The sequence below is a fragment of the Erpetoichthys calabaricus genome, chromosome 7, assembly GCF_900747795.2.
Source record: "Erpetoichthys calabaricus chromosome 7, fErpCal1.3, whole genome shotgun sequence".
In the NCBI taxonomy this organism is placed as follows: domain Eukaryota; kingdom Metazoa; phylum Chordata; class Cladistia; order Polypteriformes; family Polypteridae; genus Erpetoichthys; species Erpetoichthys calabaricus.
The window spans coordinates 16,651,561-16,669,796 of record NC_041400.2 but is presented as its reverse complement, the minus strand read 5'-3'; the positions used below and the strand labels follow the sequence as shown (position 1 = coordinate 16,669,796).

Genomic DNA, 18,236 nt, shown 5'->3' with positions numbered 1-18,236 from the left:
GTGACACAGGACAGAAGCAGCCGAATGAATTCTGAGGTGTTCAGAGACATACTGTCTGCTCAAATCCAGCTAAATGCAGTCAAATTGATTGGGCGGCGTTTCATGATACAGATGGACAATGACCCAAAACATACAGCCAAAGCGACCCAGGAGTTTATTAAAGCAAAGAAGTGGAAAATTCTTGAATGTCCAAGTCAGTCACTTGATCTTAACCCAACTGAGCAGGCATTTCACTTGTTGAAGACTAAACTTCAGACAGAAAGGCCCACAAACAAACAGCAACTGAAAGCCGCTGCAGTAAAGGCCTGGCAGAGCATTAAAAAGGAGGAAACCCAGCATCTGGTGATGTCCAGGAGTTCAGGACTTCAGGCTGTCATTGCCAGCAAAGGGTTTTCAACCAAGTATTAGAAATGAACATTTTATTTCGAGTTATTTAATTTGTCCAATTACTTTTGAGCCCCTGAAATGAAGAGATTGTGTTAAAAAAATGCTTTAGTTGCCTCACATTTTTATGCAATCGTTTTGTTCACCCCACTGAATTAAAGCTGAAAGTCTGCACTTCAACTGCATCGGAGTTGCTTCATTTATAATTCAAAAAAAATTTGTCTCTGTCCAAATATTTAAGGACCTAACTGTAAGTAAATATGTGTATGTGTGTATATATATATATATATATATATATATATATATATATATATATACAGTATATGTTGCATAGTTTACTGTCAAATAATGCAGAGTACGCGACCTGAATGGCAGACCAGCCACAAGCGTTACCTGGTAGGTAACCACCCACACAATTCAGGTTGGGACTCAGACTACAAATGCAATGTGTGTGTATATATATATATATATATATATATATATATATATATATATATATATATATATATAATGTGTATACAGTATATATGTGTATATTGTGCATATGTATGTGTTTATGTACTGTATATATATTGTGGATCACATGACACAGACAAACGTGAGACACAAGTTCTGTCCAGCACACGCGTTTTATTTCAAGTGGGGCAGTGCTTTTTCTTTGCTCCCCACTACAGAGCACTGTACAGAAGTGTAAGAACCTAAACACAGTCTCTTTCTTAGTCTACCGCCTTCACTACTCTTCCAGCAAGCATCGTTCACCTCCTCCCAACTCTGGCTCCTCGATTGGAGTGAGGCAGCCCCTTTTATAGGGCACCCAGAAAGACTCCAGGTGCCCAACAAGCTTCTTCCGGCAGCACTTCCGGGTGTGGCGGAAGTGCTGCAAAATAGGGTCCTGCTAATGTCCAGGCGCCCCCTAGCAGTGACCACAGGCCCCAACAGGAAACCAAGGGGCTTGCCCTCTGTTGGTCCGGGGGAGAAACTATCCTGAAAATACTCTCTTTGCCGGTCATTCCATAATCAGGGTGTCCTGGCAGGGTAAGGGCCTTGACTCTCTGCCATATATGAGGTGGACCAAAAAAGTTCCCGGAATCGGTCAACACCATAGGAATTAGGGTAAGGTGTATTTATCAACTATGCCACAAGGTATCATATGCCTACAGTCTTGTTAATCAGTCTGCCAAGTGCCATTGCGCCAAGTTGATTGAGATGTGTGTTTCTCAGTCGTGTTTGTGGCTTTATAGATTTTTTTTGTTTTTGTTTTTGTTTAATGTCCAAGCCGAAAAAAGCTTGTTGGGTCATATCGAACATCAAGACAACAATGATCATGTTTTCTGACACAACGGTAATTATTAATAATGAGTTTCCCCGTGATCAAACTGTTAATCAGTGACATTACACTGAACTGCAGAGGCATCAGCAGGAAAGCATAAGGAAAAAATAATGTTAGGAGGAGTGGTGCATGCAAAACCGCTTTTTACACTTTGATGCACATCTGCACACGCCGCATTGTCTGTCAAACAGTTTATGACCAAAAACATTGAGGTTGTTTCCTCACACCTCCAGAGGCTCCGAACACGGTAACAAAAGATGAGTACAGGAAATGTTAACAGGAATGAGAGAAGTATGGGGAAATAATGTATTTGATCTCAAAGAAGAGTGATTTGATAATGACTAAAATGATTTGCTGTAAGTCTAAAATGATAATTTTTTTTTTTTTTAAATAATTCTGGGAAATGTTGGGTCTAATTCTGTTCTATTTCTATGTACTTTACAGACTGAAACTTGTTTTTTTTTAAAAAATAACAAATCTGTTACTGATTAATGCAGTTAGCACTGACGCACCACTTATCCTTCAAAAACCTCTGCTACTCAAATAGATTCAGCTCTAGGTGATCTGATAAAAATATAACTTTATTCTCTCACCACTGATGCAAACTCAGCACAAAATGCAGTTTCTTCCCGTCTTCCAGTCCTGTTTGTATTGACACGCCAATCAGATTTAACCACACGGCACCCTGGGTAATTTTTTTAAAGATGTAAATGCAGTTACTGCACACAGTTCATACATAAATAAATTGCATTTAAAATCCTAAATAGACTGACACAAAATCATATTTCCCATTTCATTTCACATTCACGGTTTGTATTTTATGTTTAAATGTATTCACAAAAATTTAGTACGCTGGTAAAGGATTTTTCTCAAAATGCATACCAGTGGAAGAATTTAATCTGCAATACTGGATCAAGAGGTGTGTGTATGGAAATGTGTAATATATATACAGTATATATCAAAACAGCAGTACTGATGTCACCCTGTTTCCTCAGCTTTAATTATATTAAAAAATGCATTGAATAAATATTTTTGTCTGTAAACTCAATTATGACTTTAAAATTTGTTATACACAAGATTTCATTCTGAAATATTTGTGCTCATTATAGTTAAAATTGTTTAAATATTTTGTTTCTCCAGGAAGGATGCACTCCTCTGCTTCTCTCTGTCCATAATTCTCACTTGGATGTGTGCAAATTCCTGATTGATCATGGGGCGGACATTAATGCATGTGATAAAAATGGAAGGTAAAATATAGATCCTAATTTTTCTACACTCATTAAAATGAAAAATTCTAAATTGTCAATTGATGGTATACGTCGATGTAGATCATTAGCACAAGACAAAAAAAGTGTCAGTATTGCTGTGAATATTTTTTTAATTATGTGTTTATCTTCAACCATTATTTCAGAAGGCATTAAGAAAAATTAGGATACAGTACAACTGTGTACATATTTTTTTATAGGGTGACACAGTTAGTTGGGACCAGGAACTGAACCAGCAAATTGATGGTGCCACAGGCCACTAAGCCTGCATGCATTATGTTATTATACTGAATTTACTGTACCTGTTGACTAGATGATGCATTAGTCAAGAAAAACAATACATGTAATAATGCTGACAATTTTCAGAACTTGATCCACATTGTTAAAAAAAAAAAAAAAAATCACCTGTCCCTCTCTCAGGGTGGTTACATGATTTGAGGGCAATGCTCACCAAGATCAGAGTTGTGGTGTTACATATCCATTCCTTCGGTCTCCAACTGGAACAGTGAGGGCTAAAGGTTCCTTTTAGCAGTAACATCCATCCATCCATCCATTTTCCAACCCGCTGAATCCGAACACAGGGCCACGGGGGTCTGCTGGAGCCAATCCCAGCCAACACAGGGCACAAGGCAGGGAACCAATCCTGGGCAGGGTGCCAACCCACCTCAGGACACACACAAACACACCCACACACCAAGCACACACTAGGGCCAATTTAGAATCGCCAATCCACCTAACCTGCATGTCTTTGGACTGTGGGAGGAAACCGGAGCGCCTGGAGGAAACCCACGCAGACACGGGGAGAACATGCAAACTCCACGCAGGGTGGACCCGTGAAGCGAACCCGGGTCTCCGAACAGCAAGGCAACAGCGCTACCACTGCGCCATCGTGCCGCCCTAGCAGTAACATCTTCCATAATAATAGGTTCTCTTGTCTTAACATGTCTCACTGGAGGGACAGTAACTTGCAAATATCTGCTGCTTAAATTTCTAAACACCACCATTGGGTAAGCTACTTAATTGGATCTTCCTAGTTGGCAATGTTGCTGTTTCCTTAGATGGACCTTAAGGGTGTTAATCATTCGCTTACAACAGGGGTGGGCAAAGTCATTCCTGGAGGGCCACAGTGGCTACGGGTTTTTGTTCCAACCCAGTTGTTTAATTAGAAAACAATCCTTGCCAATAATTACATTTCATGGCTTGTTAGTGCTTTAACTCTGCTATGTCAAGTCATTCTCATATCCTAGATTTTTTTTTCCATTCTAAGGATATCATCCAAATACTTTGAAGTGTAAAACGGATGGGTAATTCTCAATCCTTCACTTTTTTCTCTTCTCTTTCCTTCCAAGTATTTAATTAAACCAAATAGTGCACGATAAATACACACAGGTGTAAAGGGTAACAAGCAAAATGGATAACTGCTGGTTTCTTTTGTCATTTGCATCTTATTGCTAATAAGTAGCAATTAAAAAGCGAGATTGCAGCTGTTTAAGACTTAAATAAGCAATAAGGGTTCAAAATCTTAATGAGGGAGATAACTAAAATGAAGCAGAAATGTTTCTAGAGCAATAAGTGCTTCTTATTAAACAATTGGGTTGGAACAAAAACCTGTAGCCACTGCGGCCCTCCAGGAATGACTTTGCCCACCCCTGGCTTACAAGGATTATCTGGACTTTACTTAGTAGGGAGTGAGAAATGTACTTGTGGAGCAACGAATTGTGAATTTGATGCAGTGTCCATTCTTGCAGAGCTGGTTTTGAGAGGTCATAGCTTCAGAATAGGTAATGTTTGCTTCCATGCGAATGCTAGAGTTGGTGCATGCATCATAATCCATCAGAGATAATATTCATGGAATCACTTTTGATGAGAACATGCCTCGCAGCTATGCAAAGCTTGCCAATCCTAACCACCTAATCCCTCCAAAATTGCATTTTTAATGTCTTTCACATGTCAGGTGACAGTTGCATGTAACTCAGGTCTCACTACCATACAGGAGGTTCATGATGAAGATGGCTTTATAGGATATGGTTTCCATTTTGAGTTGATGGCATTTAAAGACTTAGTGGTGTTCCTAGTGGCGTTAGTGGTGTTTCTGAGAGGAAAAAAAATAGCAACTGCAATACTGAAGCATCTGCTCAATGAATGTTCTGGGATATCTGGCTTGTCTGAAGTAGAGAAAGTTGCAAACAACTTAGAGTTTCTCTAGTGATGATAACTCCTGAGGGTGAATGTATATTGCTAAGGACATTCTGAAAGAGGTTTCAAAATTTCTTGTTATTAGGCTTGGTTCCAGGTTTTCAGAAGCTTCATGAAAGGAGTTCAGAGATGTCTGGAAAACCTCAACAAAGTATAAATTCCGCCAGAAAGGCCAATTTACAAAATGTAATGGAAGAGATACAGGGGCTGACTGGTACACCCCTACGTGGCAGTACAAATCAGAATTTACCCTGGAAAAGAATCTAAGCTTGAAAGGCTGACTTATTGTAGCATTGTTGACAGCTATTGTAGCATACAAGATATGTGAAGTGTTTAAAATATATCTGTCCAGTGGCAATCAAATGTATTCACTCCCTCAGTAGTTTCACATTTGAAGAGTCGACAAAACATCATTTGGAAGTCTTTTAATCAAAATTTGAACAATCATTTGCATTTCAGCAACCTATGAAGATAACATTGCTTTTTTTACACTATATATGACAGGGAGAGAAACAGCTGGATATGAGAATAAACAGCCACAGAAAAGCTGTGTAGCCAAGCTGTTGACCATAAGATCTGTAAGGTTAACTGTGTTTGACGTATTCTCTTATACAGCAGTTTGTAAGGCCAAAGTCTGGGCCAGATGAGCCTTCCAGACGGACAGTGTTTTACAGGCAACACGTTCATAAATAGTTGTGATTGCTTAGGTGTATACATTTTTTATATAAATTGTGGTCAAATAATTATTTTTAAACCAAATAAAAATGATGCATTTCTGTGTTCCTGGACTTTTTTGACGAAAGAAGTTTTAAAGAAAGCAAAAATCTGAATTTTATAGGTGCCGCATCTTTCTTGCATATAAAGTTCAATCTTGACTCAGCCTTGGTACTTTTTAACGTGACTCATTGCCAGATTGATTTACTGACAAAACTGATATAGAAGAACCAAACTCATTTAAACTGGAGGTTATGATGGTGCTGTGCTTAGCACTGCTGTCTAAACTACTTCTGCAATTTGGTTCAAATCCACGTCTAGTTACTGCATGTGTGGAGCTTGCAATCATTCATCTATTTACAGATTAACTGAATTGTTGACTTATAACTTCCCTATTTCAAAGTTGTTTAACATTTTTCATGTATTTTTCCAAAAACAGAACCGCTATAATGCTTGCAAGTGAAAATAATTCCCTGAGTATCGTTGAAATTCTCATTCAACATGGAGCAGATCTGAGCCTGGTGGACACACTGGGGAATGATGCACTTCAGTACTCAACACTGTCTGGAAGTAAAGAAATCAGAAACCTGCTGCAGGCAGCACTAAGTAAATTGTCATCAGACTCTGGTATGCATCGTTATATATTTTTTTAGGAGCAAATTCTTTAATTAATCTGTTTTTAATCTTACTCTCTTTAGTAACACTCCCATTTCCTCTTGTCATGATTACAGAGAACTGTGTTTCCTGCATTAACATTAATTGTGCGGAAACGATACTAAAGTAATTTATTTGCCAATGTCTGCATGAATTCAACTGGCCTTGTTCTTGTAAAGTACAATTGAAGCTGACATCAGCTTTAGTGACTTGTAGCCAAGGTAGTTCAATCATATTCACTTTTATTTATTGTTCCGCTGATATCTGTTCCTGCGGCTGGAGGTCAGAGATGGAACTTTCAAATTGACAAGTTTAACTGTGCTTATAATGAATGTTTAATGTTGTACAAAAACATTATGGAAGCCTAGATATGAAAGAGTCTGACAGGTTCTCTGTCCAACTTGTATACAATATTAATTATTTAAACATCTATTTTTCCAAACTGTTGTTTAGAATGAAAATGATCTTACCCAGTTTTTATCTCATCACTTTCATCAACTGCACAATTTCAATTGAAGTAAGATGATAACATGTAAACCTTATAAAGCACTTGAAGTGCAAGGACTGCACACACTAGCCAGCAGCCATGCCACATGCACTTCAGATGAGGTTATCCACCTGAAGCTAAGCGTGGTCGAGCCTGGCCAATATTTGTGTGGGAGACCATTTAGGAAAAACTTGGGTTGCTGTTGGAAGAGATGCTGGTGAGGCCAGCAGGGGACGCTTACCCTGTGGTCTGAATGTGGGTATGCAACAGGTAAAAAGTATTTTCTGTAGAGTATTCCTTTAATAAAGATCTCAACTCCCACACCTAGCAGAAAATATTTCCCAACCTCAGCTAATTTACATTTGAGCAAATTAACTCATCCAGGTGCTGTTTGTCCATTTTCTCATCCTTAGCCAAATTAACTGAGCTGCCTTTCCCTAACAAAATGAATGACTGTTGATGATTGTGCTGCTAATGTGCTCTAGTTTGAGCATCTACTTATACAGGGATTCTGAATGATTCATGCAGTGGACAAAAACAAATACTCTGAATTCTCTTTTTACCCCTTGACCATGTCTTGATTTTTTTCTTTACCATACTGAGTTTCATGTTTGGTAGATTTATAGATCCATCTGTTGTGAAAATTTTTGATTTAAAGGAGACTGTGTTTCTTCAAGTTTACTGTTACACTGTTAAGGGAAAAAGAAAACATTGCGATTTATCTTTAATGTCTGAATTCTCATGCAGCACTCACTGATCCACCTTCACTTGCCTTCTGATTTAGCAGCATGATAAGCTAATGCTCTTGAAATGGCATTTATTAGCCAGGTTTATTATCTTAGCTGTCTCTAGCATATGTAGTCTTTTAAAAATTTCCCCAAAAGGCTGGGTGTGCTTGACAATTTTATGCGCAAGTATGTGACTTGCCTTTGGTACAAATTCTTGAAAAGAATGCTGTTTGGTGGAAGTACTTTCACAGGCTTTCAGGTTTAGCCACCTTTTCCTTCAGTATTTGCTTAAAAAATAATGGCTAATGTACACTCGTATCAGACGTATTGATTATTGTGCCAAATTGGTGGTGAAGCATTTTGGTGTCCTTTCTTCGTTAAAATGATATTCAGAAAACATGGGGTTACTAAAAACTTAGAAAGCACTTTTTAAATACAGCACCGTCCATTTCTCATATCAACAAGATCATCATTTAAGGAACAAAGCCTCTGGTTGAACAATTTTTCATAAAAATTTAAACCTTGCTAGGCCACATTAACCTCCTTAGCATTATATTTGTCCCCCAACCCCAAGAAAAATGAACCAAAAACGTTTTTTTTCCCCAACAAAAAAAAGTTCATCACATGTGACAGAATCATGTAAATACCAAAACATCAACATAAATACTGTAGGAAGGGTCTGTCTTATGTCCACTGGTGTACTAATGCAGATTTAGTACACATCCTTCACGTGACATGTTCTGCAACCATCACCAACGCCCAGCCCAGTGTTGCAATCAGGACAGTAGCAGTGTGTTTCTTTTCACACTTTTCTTATAATATTTTTTCTGTTGCTTGCACATGAGAGAGTAGAATGTCACTGCCTGTTCTGCACAATAGGCGCACCCTTTGTGTTATCGTAGGATACCACAGTGCAGGGCTTAGCAACTTCCACATTTCCCCGGACACAAACAGCAGTTTCTATAATGTGAACAGTGCCTGGGAGTCTTAACATCTTTCTTGTCCTTCTGCTTGATCGTAATCATTTTTCCATTTTGCTATACACCTACTTGCACCATGTTTAACTTTCAGGTGATGAAATTCATCGGGAATATCACGATGGTTTAGTAGTACAGTGCCTAATGCATCAATTTCACTATCGGCGTCAATTTGCATTGCCGTCACTAATGCTTGATTCAGCTAATAGTTCGGTTTCATTTTATTCTAGAAATTGGATTTACAGCTTTTTGTTTAAACACCATTTTGTTTTGGTTGAAGATTCCACCCTGCTCATGAATATTCATAAGTTACCTGAGAGTGGCAAAACACATAACATTATTCCTGTTCCTGCCTTTTTTTTTTTTTCCTTCAGCATATTGTTATTTTATCCACTAGAATAATATCCTGAGAGATATTCTGGCTTAACACTGTAAACGTATCATTACATGTCACCCTGATTCTGACTCTGGCTTAACCATACTTGCGTAGAAATCCGAGCCCCGAGTCACACTTGGGGTGCACACCAAGGAGGTTAAGTGGTCAGCAGACTTCATTTTGCTTCACTCTAGAATATACTTTGGTTTAATATTATAAGCAGAAAAATAGAGTAATATATATATATATATATATATATATACACACACACACACACACACGAGGGGGGACCCAAAAATAACCGGAATTGGCGAATGCTGAGAGCAGTGTGAGATGGAGCGTTGTCATGATGAAAGAACCAATCGCCCGACTCCCACAAATCAGGGCGTTTCCTTCTCACACTGTTGCGCAACCTACTTTTACAAAAAATTTCACTGAACACAAGCACAAGCTTCCAGACTGATGGCACTTGGCAGACTGACTTGTGAGGAGTGTAACTAGATCGCCCTAGCGGCCCAACCACGTACTACAAGTACCAACCTAACAACAACAAAATTCCGGTTATTTTTGGGTCCCCCCTCGTATATATAAAACTTAAAAGGAAAAAAATTAGATAACTTTAACTGCTGATGCATGATTATTTCGTTTTCAAGTAAATGCATAAGATCAATGTCTCTTTACATTATTAAATACTGTGGGGAAAATCAATATTTCTTGTACTCATCACTTAGGGTATATTAACTTCATGGTGTCGCCCGCTGCACAGCAACACTCGGGTCCCAATTTGAGGTGGCCCATCTGGGTAGGCTCATGGAACGTCTTGTCGCTCCGGCATGATTATCATCTTCCTCTGCTGTTGGAGGAGCTGCGTAAACTCTGCATTTCAGTGGTGGCACTCTCTGAGGTGTGCAGACTGGGCACTGGCCAGATCTCTGTAGGTGGATATACCTTTTATTGGTCTGGTCGCTCGATGGTTGTCATACTCCGGGAGTAGTTGTTGCTGTAGCAGATTGGCTTCTTTCGATAGTGTCAGATGTCGCTCCTTTCAACGAGCGTATTATGAGACTCAGATTACGGCACTCCCTGGTTGCCTTGTCTGTTGTCTCGGTGTATGCTCAGACCGTGGTGAGGGAGACATTTCATTTGCAGTTTTGCTTGGTGGTTGATGGGTGCCCATGAGGTGACACTCCTGTGGTCATGGGTGACTTCAATGCAACCACTGGCACTGACAATAGATTTTCTTGGTCCCCATGGGTCTGGTGACCGTGGTGAAAGTGGCTCCATGTTGCTTGACTTTGCAAAAGGTCAGGGGCTGCCAATCGTTGGATCCTGGTTCCAGTGCCCCTGAGCTGCATCATTGGACTCGGTACTCCATTACTGGTGGTGCAGTGAAGTAGATCAATAACATCCTCGTGGGCAGACACTGGAGGTTTACCTTGTCGAGAGGTTTACTTACCATTCATGTGTCTGGTGACTCTTCCTAAGAAGTCAGTAGACGGGTTGGGAGAGCATGGGGGGGTCACGAGGTCGCTGGAAAGGCATGTGTGATGCTCCCGATATCTATGCAAAAGGACGAAGGTCCAAGTCATTAGTGTCCTGGTGCTTCCTGTCTTACTATATGGTTGCGAGACATGGATGCTATCCAATGACCTGAGATGAAGATTGGACTCCTTTGGTAAAGTGTCTCTCCGGAAAATCCTTGGGTACCGTTGGTTTGACTTTGTGTCGAATGAGTGGTTGCTCATGGAGTCCCGAATGAGGCACATTACCTGCATTGTGAGGGAACGTCAGTTACGGCAGTACGGCCACGTGGCGCGTTTCCCCAAGGGTGATCCGGCTCGTAAGTTCCTCATTGTTGGGGACCTGCAGTGGCTGGACCAGGCCAAGGGGTCGCCCACGTAACACCTGGCTATGGCAGATAGAAGGTAATTTCCGGAGGGTGAGACTGGATCGCGTGTCTGCCTGGTGGTTTGGCAACTGGGATCCCAAGCTGTTTCGTCGTGTAGTGGGTGCAGCAATGGACTGTACCGGTACATGCTTCACGACTTCACTTGACCACTTGGTTGAAGATGTATTAAGCATTTTTGTACAAAGTTATGAATATTGACAGTAGTGGGTTGGTCCTCCTCCTACAATGTTTTTAATCTATTGTCTCATCTCTCTGTTGGTCTTTCATTTTCTAGTGGGAATCTGTCATCAAAGCTGTGCTATTTATTGGCTTTGCCTTATGGGAAAGGTTAATATAGTATAGAAACGGTTTTGATTTATCACTACCATTTGGTGTTCTGATAGATAGGTGCAGCATTCAGTTCAAGGTGATCTTGATCCGTGCCACAAATATATATAGTAATGTGTTGTCATTTTTCTTTTTCTTTTTTATATTCTGCTGTTCATCAAGAAGACAAGACTCCTCCCAAGTTAAAGCAGGTATATTATTTTAATGCAGGATGGTATTTTATAGCACACAAATGAAGTTAAAAATAGAGCATACATGATTAAGGGTAATGCAGTATTAATCTAAAGGAAGAATTTAGGAGGAAATGTAGATTCATAATGTAGTGCATTTTCCAGTTGTATTTTGATACTAAGTTCCTCATTGTACATTTTCAATCCTGTCTTGGTAAATTAATATTAAGTATGATTATGTACTAGCAAGAAGTATTAGTTGGCAATATAAATGACTACTGCACATCCCCATTCTCCTAATCCAGATTCCAAATGACTAACCTTGATGCATCAGTATTTAAGTTACAAGGCATGTAGCCATTGGTGCACAGATTTATTTGTGATTTTAGCATGTTCTGGCACTCTTTATGGCATTAGCTTTTTGTCTAGGACAGTTACAGATACCACACCAAGCTGTGACACTTCAACTGACATGTAACTGCACTTTCTGAGCTTTGCTTGCAGTTAAACTTTGTGGGTGCATGTTAATGGGTCCATTCCAGAACTGGTTCCTTCTTTGTATGTGATGGTGCTAAAATTATGCCCCAGCTTCATTACCCTGAATGGTATTAAATGGGTTTGAGAATGTTGTGGTTATTAGTGGCTTTTATTAAAATAGTTATTTGAATTAAATTTATGGCTATGTGCTACTTTGATCATATTCTTGTTAGTATTAAATATTTACTGACATTACTGTGTCTTAACAGTTGTCCCAACATATTTAGTGTATTAGTTAGCAAGTTAATTTAGTAAATTGTTAGCTCTTACAATGGAGAGGAGAGATTTACATATCAGAGGAGAGAAACAAATACCAAGACCCACAGAAGGTAACAAAACAGTACAAATCCACCTTAATTAAAGGAAAAGTGTCTAGGTGTCCATCTGGTAGCTGTCTCTGTCATTTCAAAAGGTGGTACATCACAAGTTCTTTAATAAAGTGTCTTGCATATTTTTTATTCCAACAGATGGTGCATGAGAAACATTAACAGTTCTTTTACAAATCAAATACTAAATGGCATATATGGAAAATACAGTAGCTGTGATAGATAGATAGATAGATAGATAGATAGATAGATAGATAGATAGATAGATAGATAGATAGATAGATAGATAGATAGATAGATAGATAGATAGATAGATAGATAGATAGATAGATAGATAGATAGATAGATAGATACTGTATTAATCCCCAAGGGGAAATTCACAATGAAAGAGATCTAAAATTCTAGATGGTAATTTTTGTCATTCAACAGATGCAAACATTGTCCAGAACTTTATTGCCATAACAATAGTTGTCGAATGGAATTAGATTTTGAGATGCTTCTATACAAATAAAAAAAAACATCATTGCAACTGTATGAAATAAGGACAATACCAGTCATAATTATCTAGCAGGCTCTAAACAAACAACCCTTTTTATTTCTAATTTTGCTTGTTTTTCCATTCTGGGAAAGTCTTTGGATTACTAATATGTGCTCTACTACAGTCTAGTTTTCCAGTCCTTTCCTCTTGTCTCATTTGGTTCTGCTATTCTCAGGGGAGCACATGGGACTATAAAGCAGTGGGCTGAAGCCTCACCCTGCTCAGACTGTAATACTTGGAAGGAACAACAGAAAGCCCAAATTTCTGCATGCCCTGGCCATTTTCCCAGCAATTGAAAAGCAACTACTGGGAGGTCATGAGGACAAATCAGAATTGATTTAAGATTTGGAAAAAAAAATCTCAAATTTGTTTTGTGCTATGAGGCTTTTAAGTTAAGTTAAAATAGACATTAAACTCAAAAACACATCAGACAATCTTCAAACAAATTTGGCAAAGATAAGATATACAGTAGGTGCATCTCATTTATTTGTGAGAAATTAATAAATCAAAGTATAAAATCATTTGCTTTATGTCCACTTAAACAAATTGCAGTGCTTGCATTCCGGCGAGCACCAAGATATCCTAAAAAGGTTTGAATCGCTTTCTCTTCTGCCTGTCAGTAATAGATATGAGAAATTGTTTCATTAATTAATGAATAGAGAAGGCATAAAAGCAGGTGAGGCAAAAAACATTAACTGGCAGCGGCACTTATCTTGGTGCTGACGTGCTTACCAGGAGCCTAAAGAGCATACAGATCATATCTGGGAGCTTCAGAGAGGTTTAAAACAATGCGTTCAAATGTAGCTTAGCAGGAGTTGTGCTTTATTTATTTGGGTGTGCCTGGAACATTTTTTTCTAGTAATTAAAATAAATGACTTCCTTCTAACTGTCAGATGATAATGGAAATAGTTTGTTTATCTCTGTGCCCTTTTTTGAGTTGCAGTGTACAAAATACAATTCCCATTAATCTCTAATGACAGATTGCTGCTGTTTTTTTTTTTTTTTTAATTCTCTTGCATCTTAATACATAGACACACACCCCCTGCTGGACAAAAGTTATAGAACACCTCAGTTTTATTACAAATGAGCCTTCTTCAGGGAACAACTAATAGGTTATAACCTACAGATATTCTGCAGCAAATAGAGTAAATTAAGCCTTACAAGTTGAAGCAAACAGTTTTCACAAGTGTTCCAACTTTTATTGATTACTTAAAAACCCGCTGACTGTGTTAACTGCTTACTTTTCACCAATTTAGGTTGTTCATTACATTTCAACTGATTACATTTGAAGAAAAACTGATACACACACAGGTTCACCTTGACCCTGGAATGGATCAAGTTGGTTAGAAAATGGCTGGACATGATTTTCCATGCAATTATATAATCCTCCAATTCTGTGGCAGTCGCACAATACATAAAATCATGCAGATACAGATCAGAAGCCTCACTTAATGTTTAAATCAAACACTACATCAGGGAACAAATGTGATCTCAGTGATTTTAATTGTGACAGGATTGTTAATGTCAGATAGCCTGGGTTGAGTATTTCTGTAACTGTTGAGCTCCTGGGATTTTCATGTTCAATATTCTCTGAAGTTTACTCAGAATAGTGCAGAAACATTCAGTGAGTGACAGTCCTGTGAAAGGAAACAAGCTTGTTGATAAGAGGTCAGAGGAGAATGGCCAGACTGATTTGGGCTGCCAGAAAGGCTACTGTAACTTAAGATAACCACGCTGCACAACTGGAGTGAGCAAAAAAACATCTCAGAATGTGCAACATGTCAGACCTTGAGGCAGATGGGCTACAACAGCAGAAGGCCACATCAGGCTCCATTCTGAGATTGCAGTGGGCACAGGCTCACCAAAACTTGTGTGTGTGTATATAATATACATATACAGTACTGTGCAAAAGTTTTAGACAGGTGTGAAAAAATGCTGTAAACAAAGAATGCTTTCAAAGATGGAAGTGTTAATCATTTATTTTCATCAATCAACAAAATGCAGTGAATGAACAAAAGAGAAATCTAAATCAAATCAATATTTGGTGTGACCACCCTTTGCCTTCAAAACAGCATCAATTCTTCTAGGTACACTTGCACACAGTTTTTGAAAGAACTCGGCTAGTAGGTTGTTCCAGACATCTTGAGTGAACTAACGACAGATCTTCTGTGGATGTAGGCTTCCTCACATCCTTCTGTCTCTTCATGTAATCCCAGACACACTCAATGATGTTGAGATCAGGGCTCTGTGGGGGCCATACCATCACTTCCAGGACTTCTTGTTCTTCTTTACGCTGAAGATAGTTCTTAATGACTTTGGCTGTATGTTTGGGGTCATTGTCCTGCTGCAGAATAAATTTGGTGCCAATCATACGCCTCCCTGATGGTATTGCATGACGGATAAGTATCTGCCTGTATTTCTCAGCATTGAGAACACCATTAATCCTGACCAAATCTCCAACTCCATTTGGAGAAATGCAGCCCCAAACGTTCAAGGAACCTTCACCATGCTTCACTGTTGCCTGCAGACACTCATTATTGTACCACTCTCCAGCCCTTCGACGAACAAACTGCCTTCTGCTACAGCCATATATTTCAAATTTTGACTCATCAGTCCAGTGCATCTGCTGCCATTTTTCTGCACCCCAGTTCCTATGTTTTCATGCATACTTGAGTCGCTTGGCCTTGTTTCCACGTCGGAGGTATGGCTTTTTGGCTGCAACTCTTCCATGAAGACCACTTCTGGCCAGACTTCTCCGGACAGTAGATGGGTGTACCTGGGTCCCACTGGTTTCTACCAGTTCTGAGCGGATGGCACTGTTGGGCATCTTCCGATTTCGAAGGGTAATAAGCTTGATGTGTCTTTCATCTGCTACACTAAGTTTCCTTGGCCGACCACTGCGTCTACGATCCTCAACGTTGCCTGTTTCTTTGTGCTTCTTCAAAAGAGCTTGAACAGCACATCTTGAAACCCCAGTCTGCTTTGAAATCTTTGTCTGGGAGAGACCTTGCTGATTCAGTAGAACTACAGGTACCTTGTGTTTTGTTGCTGTGCTCAGTCTTGCCATGACATGAAACTGTCTTCCACAACCTCACCTTGGTAGCAGAGTTTGGCTGTTCCTCACCCAGTTTTAAGCCTCCTACACAGCTGTTTCTGTTTCAGTTAATGACTGTGTTTCAACCTACGTGTGACATTGATGATCATTAGCACCTGTTTGGTAGAATTGGTTGATCAGACACCTGACTAGAATCCTACAAAATCCCTGACTTTGTGCAAGTGGACCTGTAAGAATTGATGCTGGTTTGATGGCAAAAGGTAGTAACACCAAATATTGATTTGATTTAGATTTTTCTTTTGTTTCCTCACTTTGCATTTTGTAAATTGATAACAATAAACAATCATTATTCATATTTCTGAAAGCATTCTTTGTTTACAGCGTTTTTTCACACCTGCCTAAAACTTTTGCACAGTACTGTATATATACAGGTACATATATGCTGGTGGACCACCTAACCTGATAGACAGGGGTTCATACCTTATGAAGGAAGGCTTTCTCTTTGGGGTGATTCCAGTCATCTAGGAGCTCTCCTATTGGGGAATTGTTGTCAGTTATTTAGATCACTCCATGTGGTCACATTTTGCATGAGCTTGGATTTTTTGTTTTTCTGAAATTTGTTTAGATTAGTATTACCTGAAATCAAAACTGTTTGCTTTTTGCATGTGCATTCCTGGACATTTACACTCAGACTGTGACTGTAAAGATTTTCACATACTGTAACTAACAAAACTAACAAACACTTTTTCTGGCTTTGACGATTTTTAGCATGATCAAGTCACTAGGTTAAATACAGAAAGAAGTGCAACTCCCAAAAAAAGAAAGGCCCCGCCTCCACCTATTAGTCCTATGCAGGTAAATGTGTGCATCTTCCTTTACTTTCTGTATGTAACCCTGTCATAAAGTACCAAAAATTAAGTGGTTGTGCGAAACCCTTTCTCTTAACTGATTTTTTTTCTCTGATTTAAGAAATTACAATATTAAATTCTCTCTAATAAAATGTAGGTAAGTGTGAAATTTATTTAGAGTTTTCAAATCTACCAGGGAAGTAATTGTAAACTTTAAACTATTAGCCCAGCTCCAAATGGATAGCACATGTATTTTCCACAATTTATCATTTGAATTGTTATGATTTTAATCCTCATATTCTTACAGGTTAGTTAGCATTAGCCATAATACATTATATAAGACAATAACACATTAAGTCTTTCCTCACTCAGCAATCACATATGTTGGTATATTACTAACATTACTTAAATGGTACCGTCTGTTTGGCCGTGGAAAAGAGATCCAACTTTTGCTTACAGAGTAGTTTAATTTTCATCATTTCTTTTTCTTTGAATCTCTACCATTCAGCTAGAGAATAACAGTTGCCACACTCAATTATTATTGCAAACACCATCTGTCTATCTTATGCTTTGAATAATCTTGTGCAAACATGTTTTATACATCTCACTGATCTAAGTCTTCACTAATCTATGATTATCATGACTTAGATGTGAATTTCAGGATAAGACTTGATTGAGGCAAGCAAATGACCTGCTGGCCTGATTTTACTGTGCAGTGCAGCTTCTGTTTACAAAGAGATGAAAACAAAATGCAACAACTCTTGTATTATTTTACAGACTAGACCATTCTAATACAGTTGTTGACTTTTGAAAAAAGAAATCACTGCACTACAAATGTGAAGAACTCTGAGAATTGCTTAGTTTACTAAAATTTGTAGGTAAATACTAGAGCACATGCAGTGCCCTACAATATGTTATCTGCTGCTTTTATTCTGTACATTTTTTCTGTTTTGTGGAACTGTAATAAAAACTCACAACAGCATGCCTTAGAATAATGCAGATCTTTCTAAAAGTAACACGTGATGCCAGAGTTATTTTGAAATAGCATGTAGTATACTGATGTTTCTCTTTCCTTATTTTCTAAAAGCTAGCAGTAACAAATAACAAAGGACATGTTGAGTGTTCTGTAGTGATGCTCAAAGATCTGTTTATTCAAACACACTGTGTTGCTTGTAACTGGAGACGCATGTTTTTGAGTTAGATTTAATTTTATAAAGGCAAAGCATACCAGTTGTCTCCTTCATGTTCTGGAAGATGTTTACTTGTGTTTATAATAATCTTGTCTCCACACAGAATTGCCAGTCATGTGATTTTTCCTCACCAGTCTTCATTACACCAAGCCAGACACCACTGTCAAGTAAAGAAATGATATTTTCAGAATTACATTTTAAGGTACTGTCTGCTTATATAAATCT

General features: G+C 38.6%; 1 protein-coding gene across 7 annotated transcripts in view; it reads left to right on the top strand.

Annotated features, from left to right (window-relative positions):
• The window catches only part of rai14 (retinoic acid induced 14), a 182,086-nt gene that overhangs the window by 143,652 nt on the left and 20,198 nt on the right, over positions 1 to 18,236 (top strand). For 4 of the 7 annotated variants that reach the window (XM_051929760.1, XM_051929764.1, XM_051929765.1 and 1 more), the window contains 5 exons: positions 2,855 to 2,961; positions 6,329 to 6,516; positions 11,510 to 11,538; positions 16,742 to 16,828; positions 18,115 to 18,213. In XM_051929760.1, coding sequence (XP_051785720.1) covers positions 2,855 to 2,961; positions 6,329 to 6,516; positions 11,510 to 11,538; positions 16,742 to 16,828; positions 18,115 to 18,213 — 510 coding nt within the window. The remainder of the gene's footprint in view (positions 1 to 2,854; positions 2,962 to 6,328; positions 6,517 to 11,509; positions 11,539 to 16,741; positions 16,829 to 18,114; positions 18,214 to 18,236) is intronic. The other 3 variants (XM_051929761.1, XM_051929766.1, XM_051929767.1) reach the window with 3 other exon arrangements.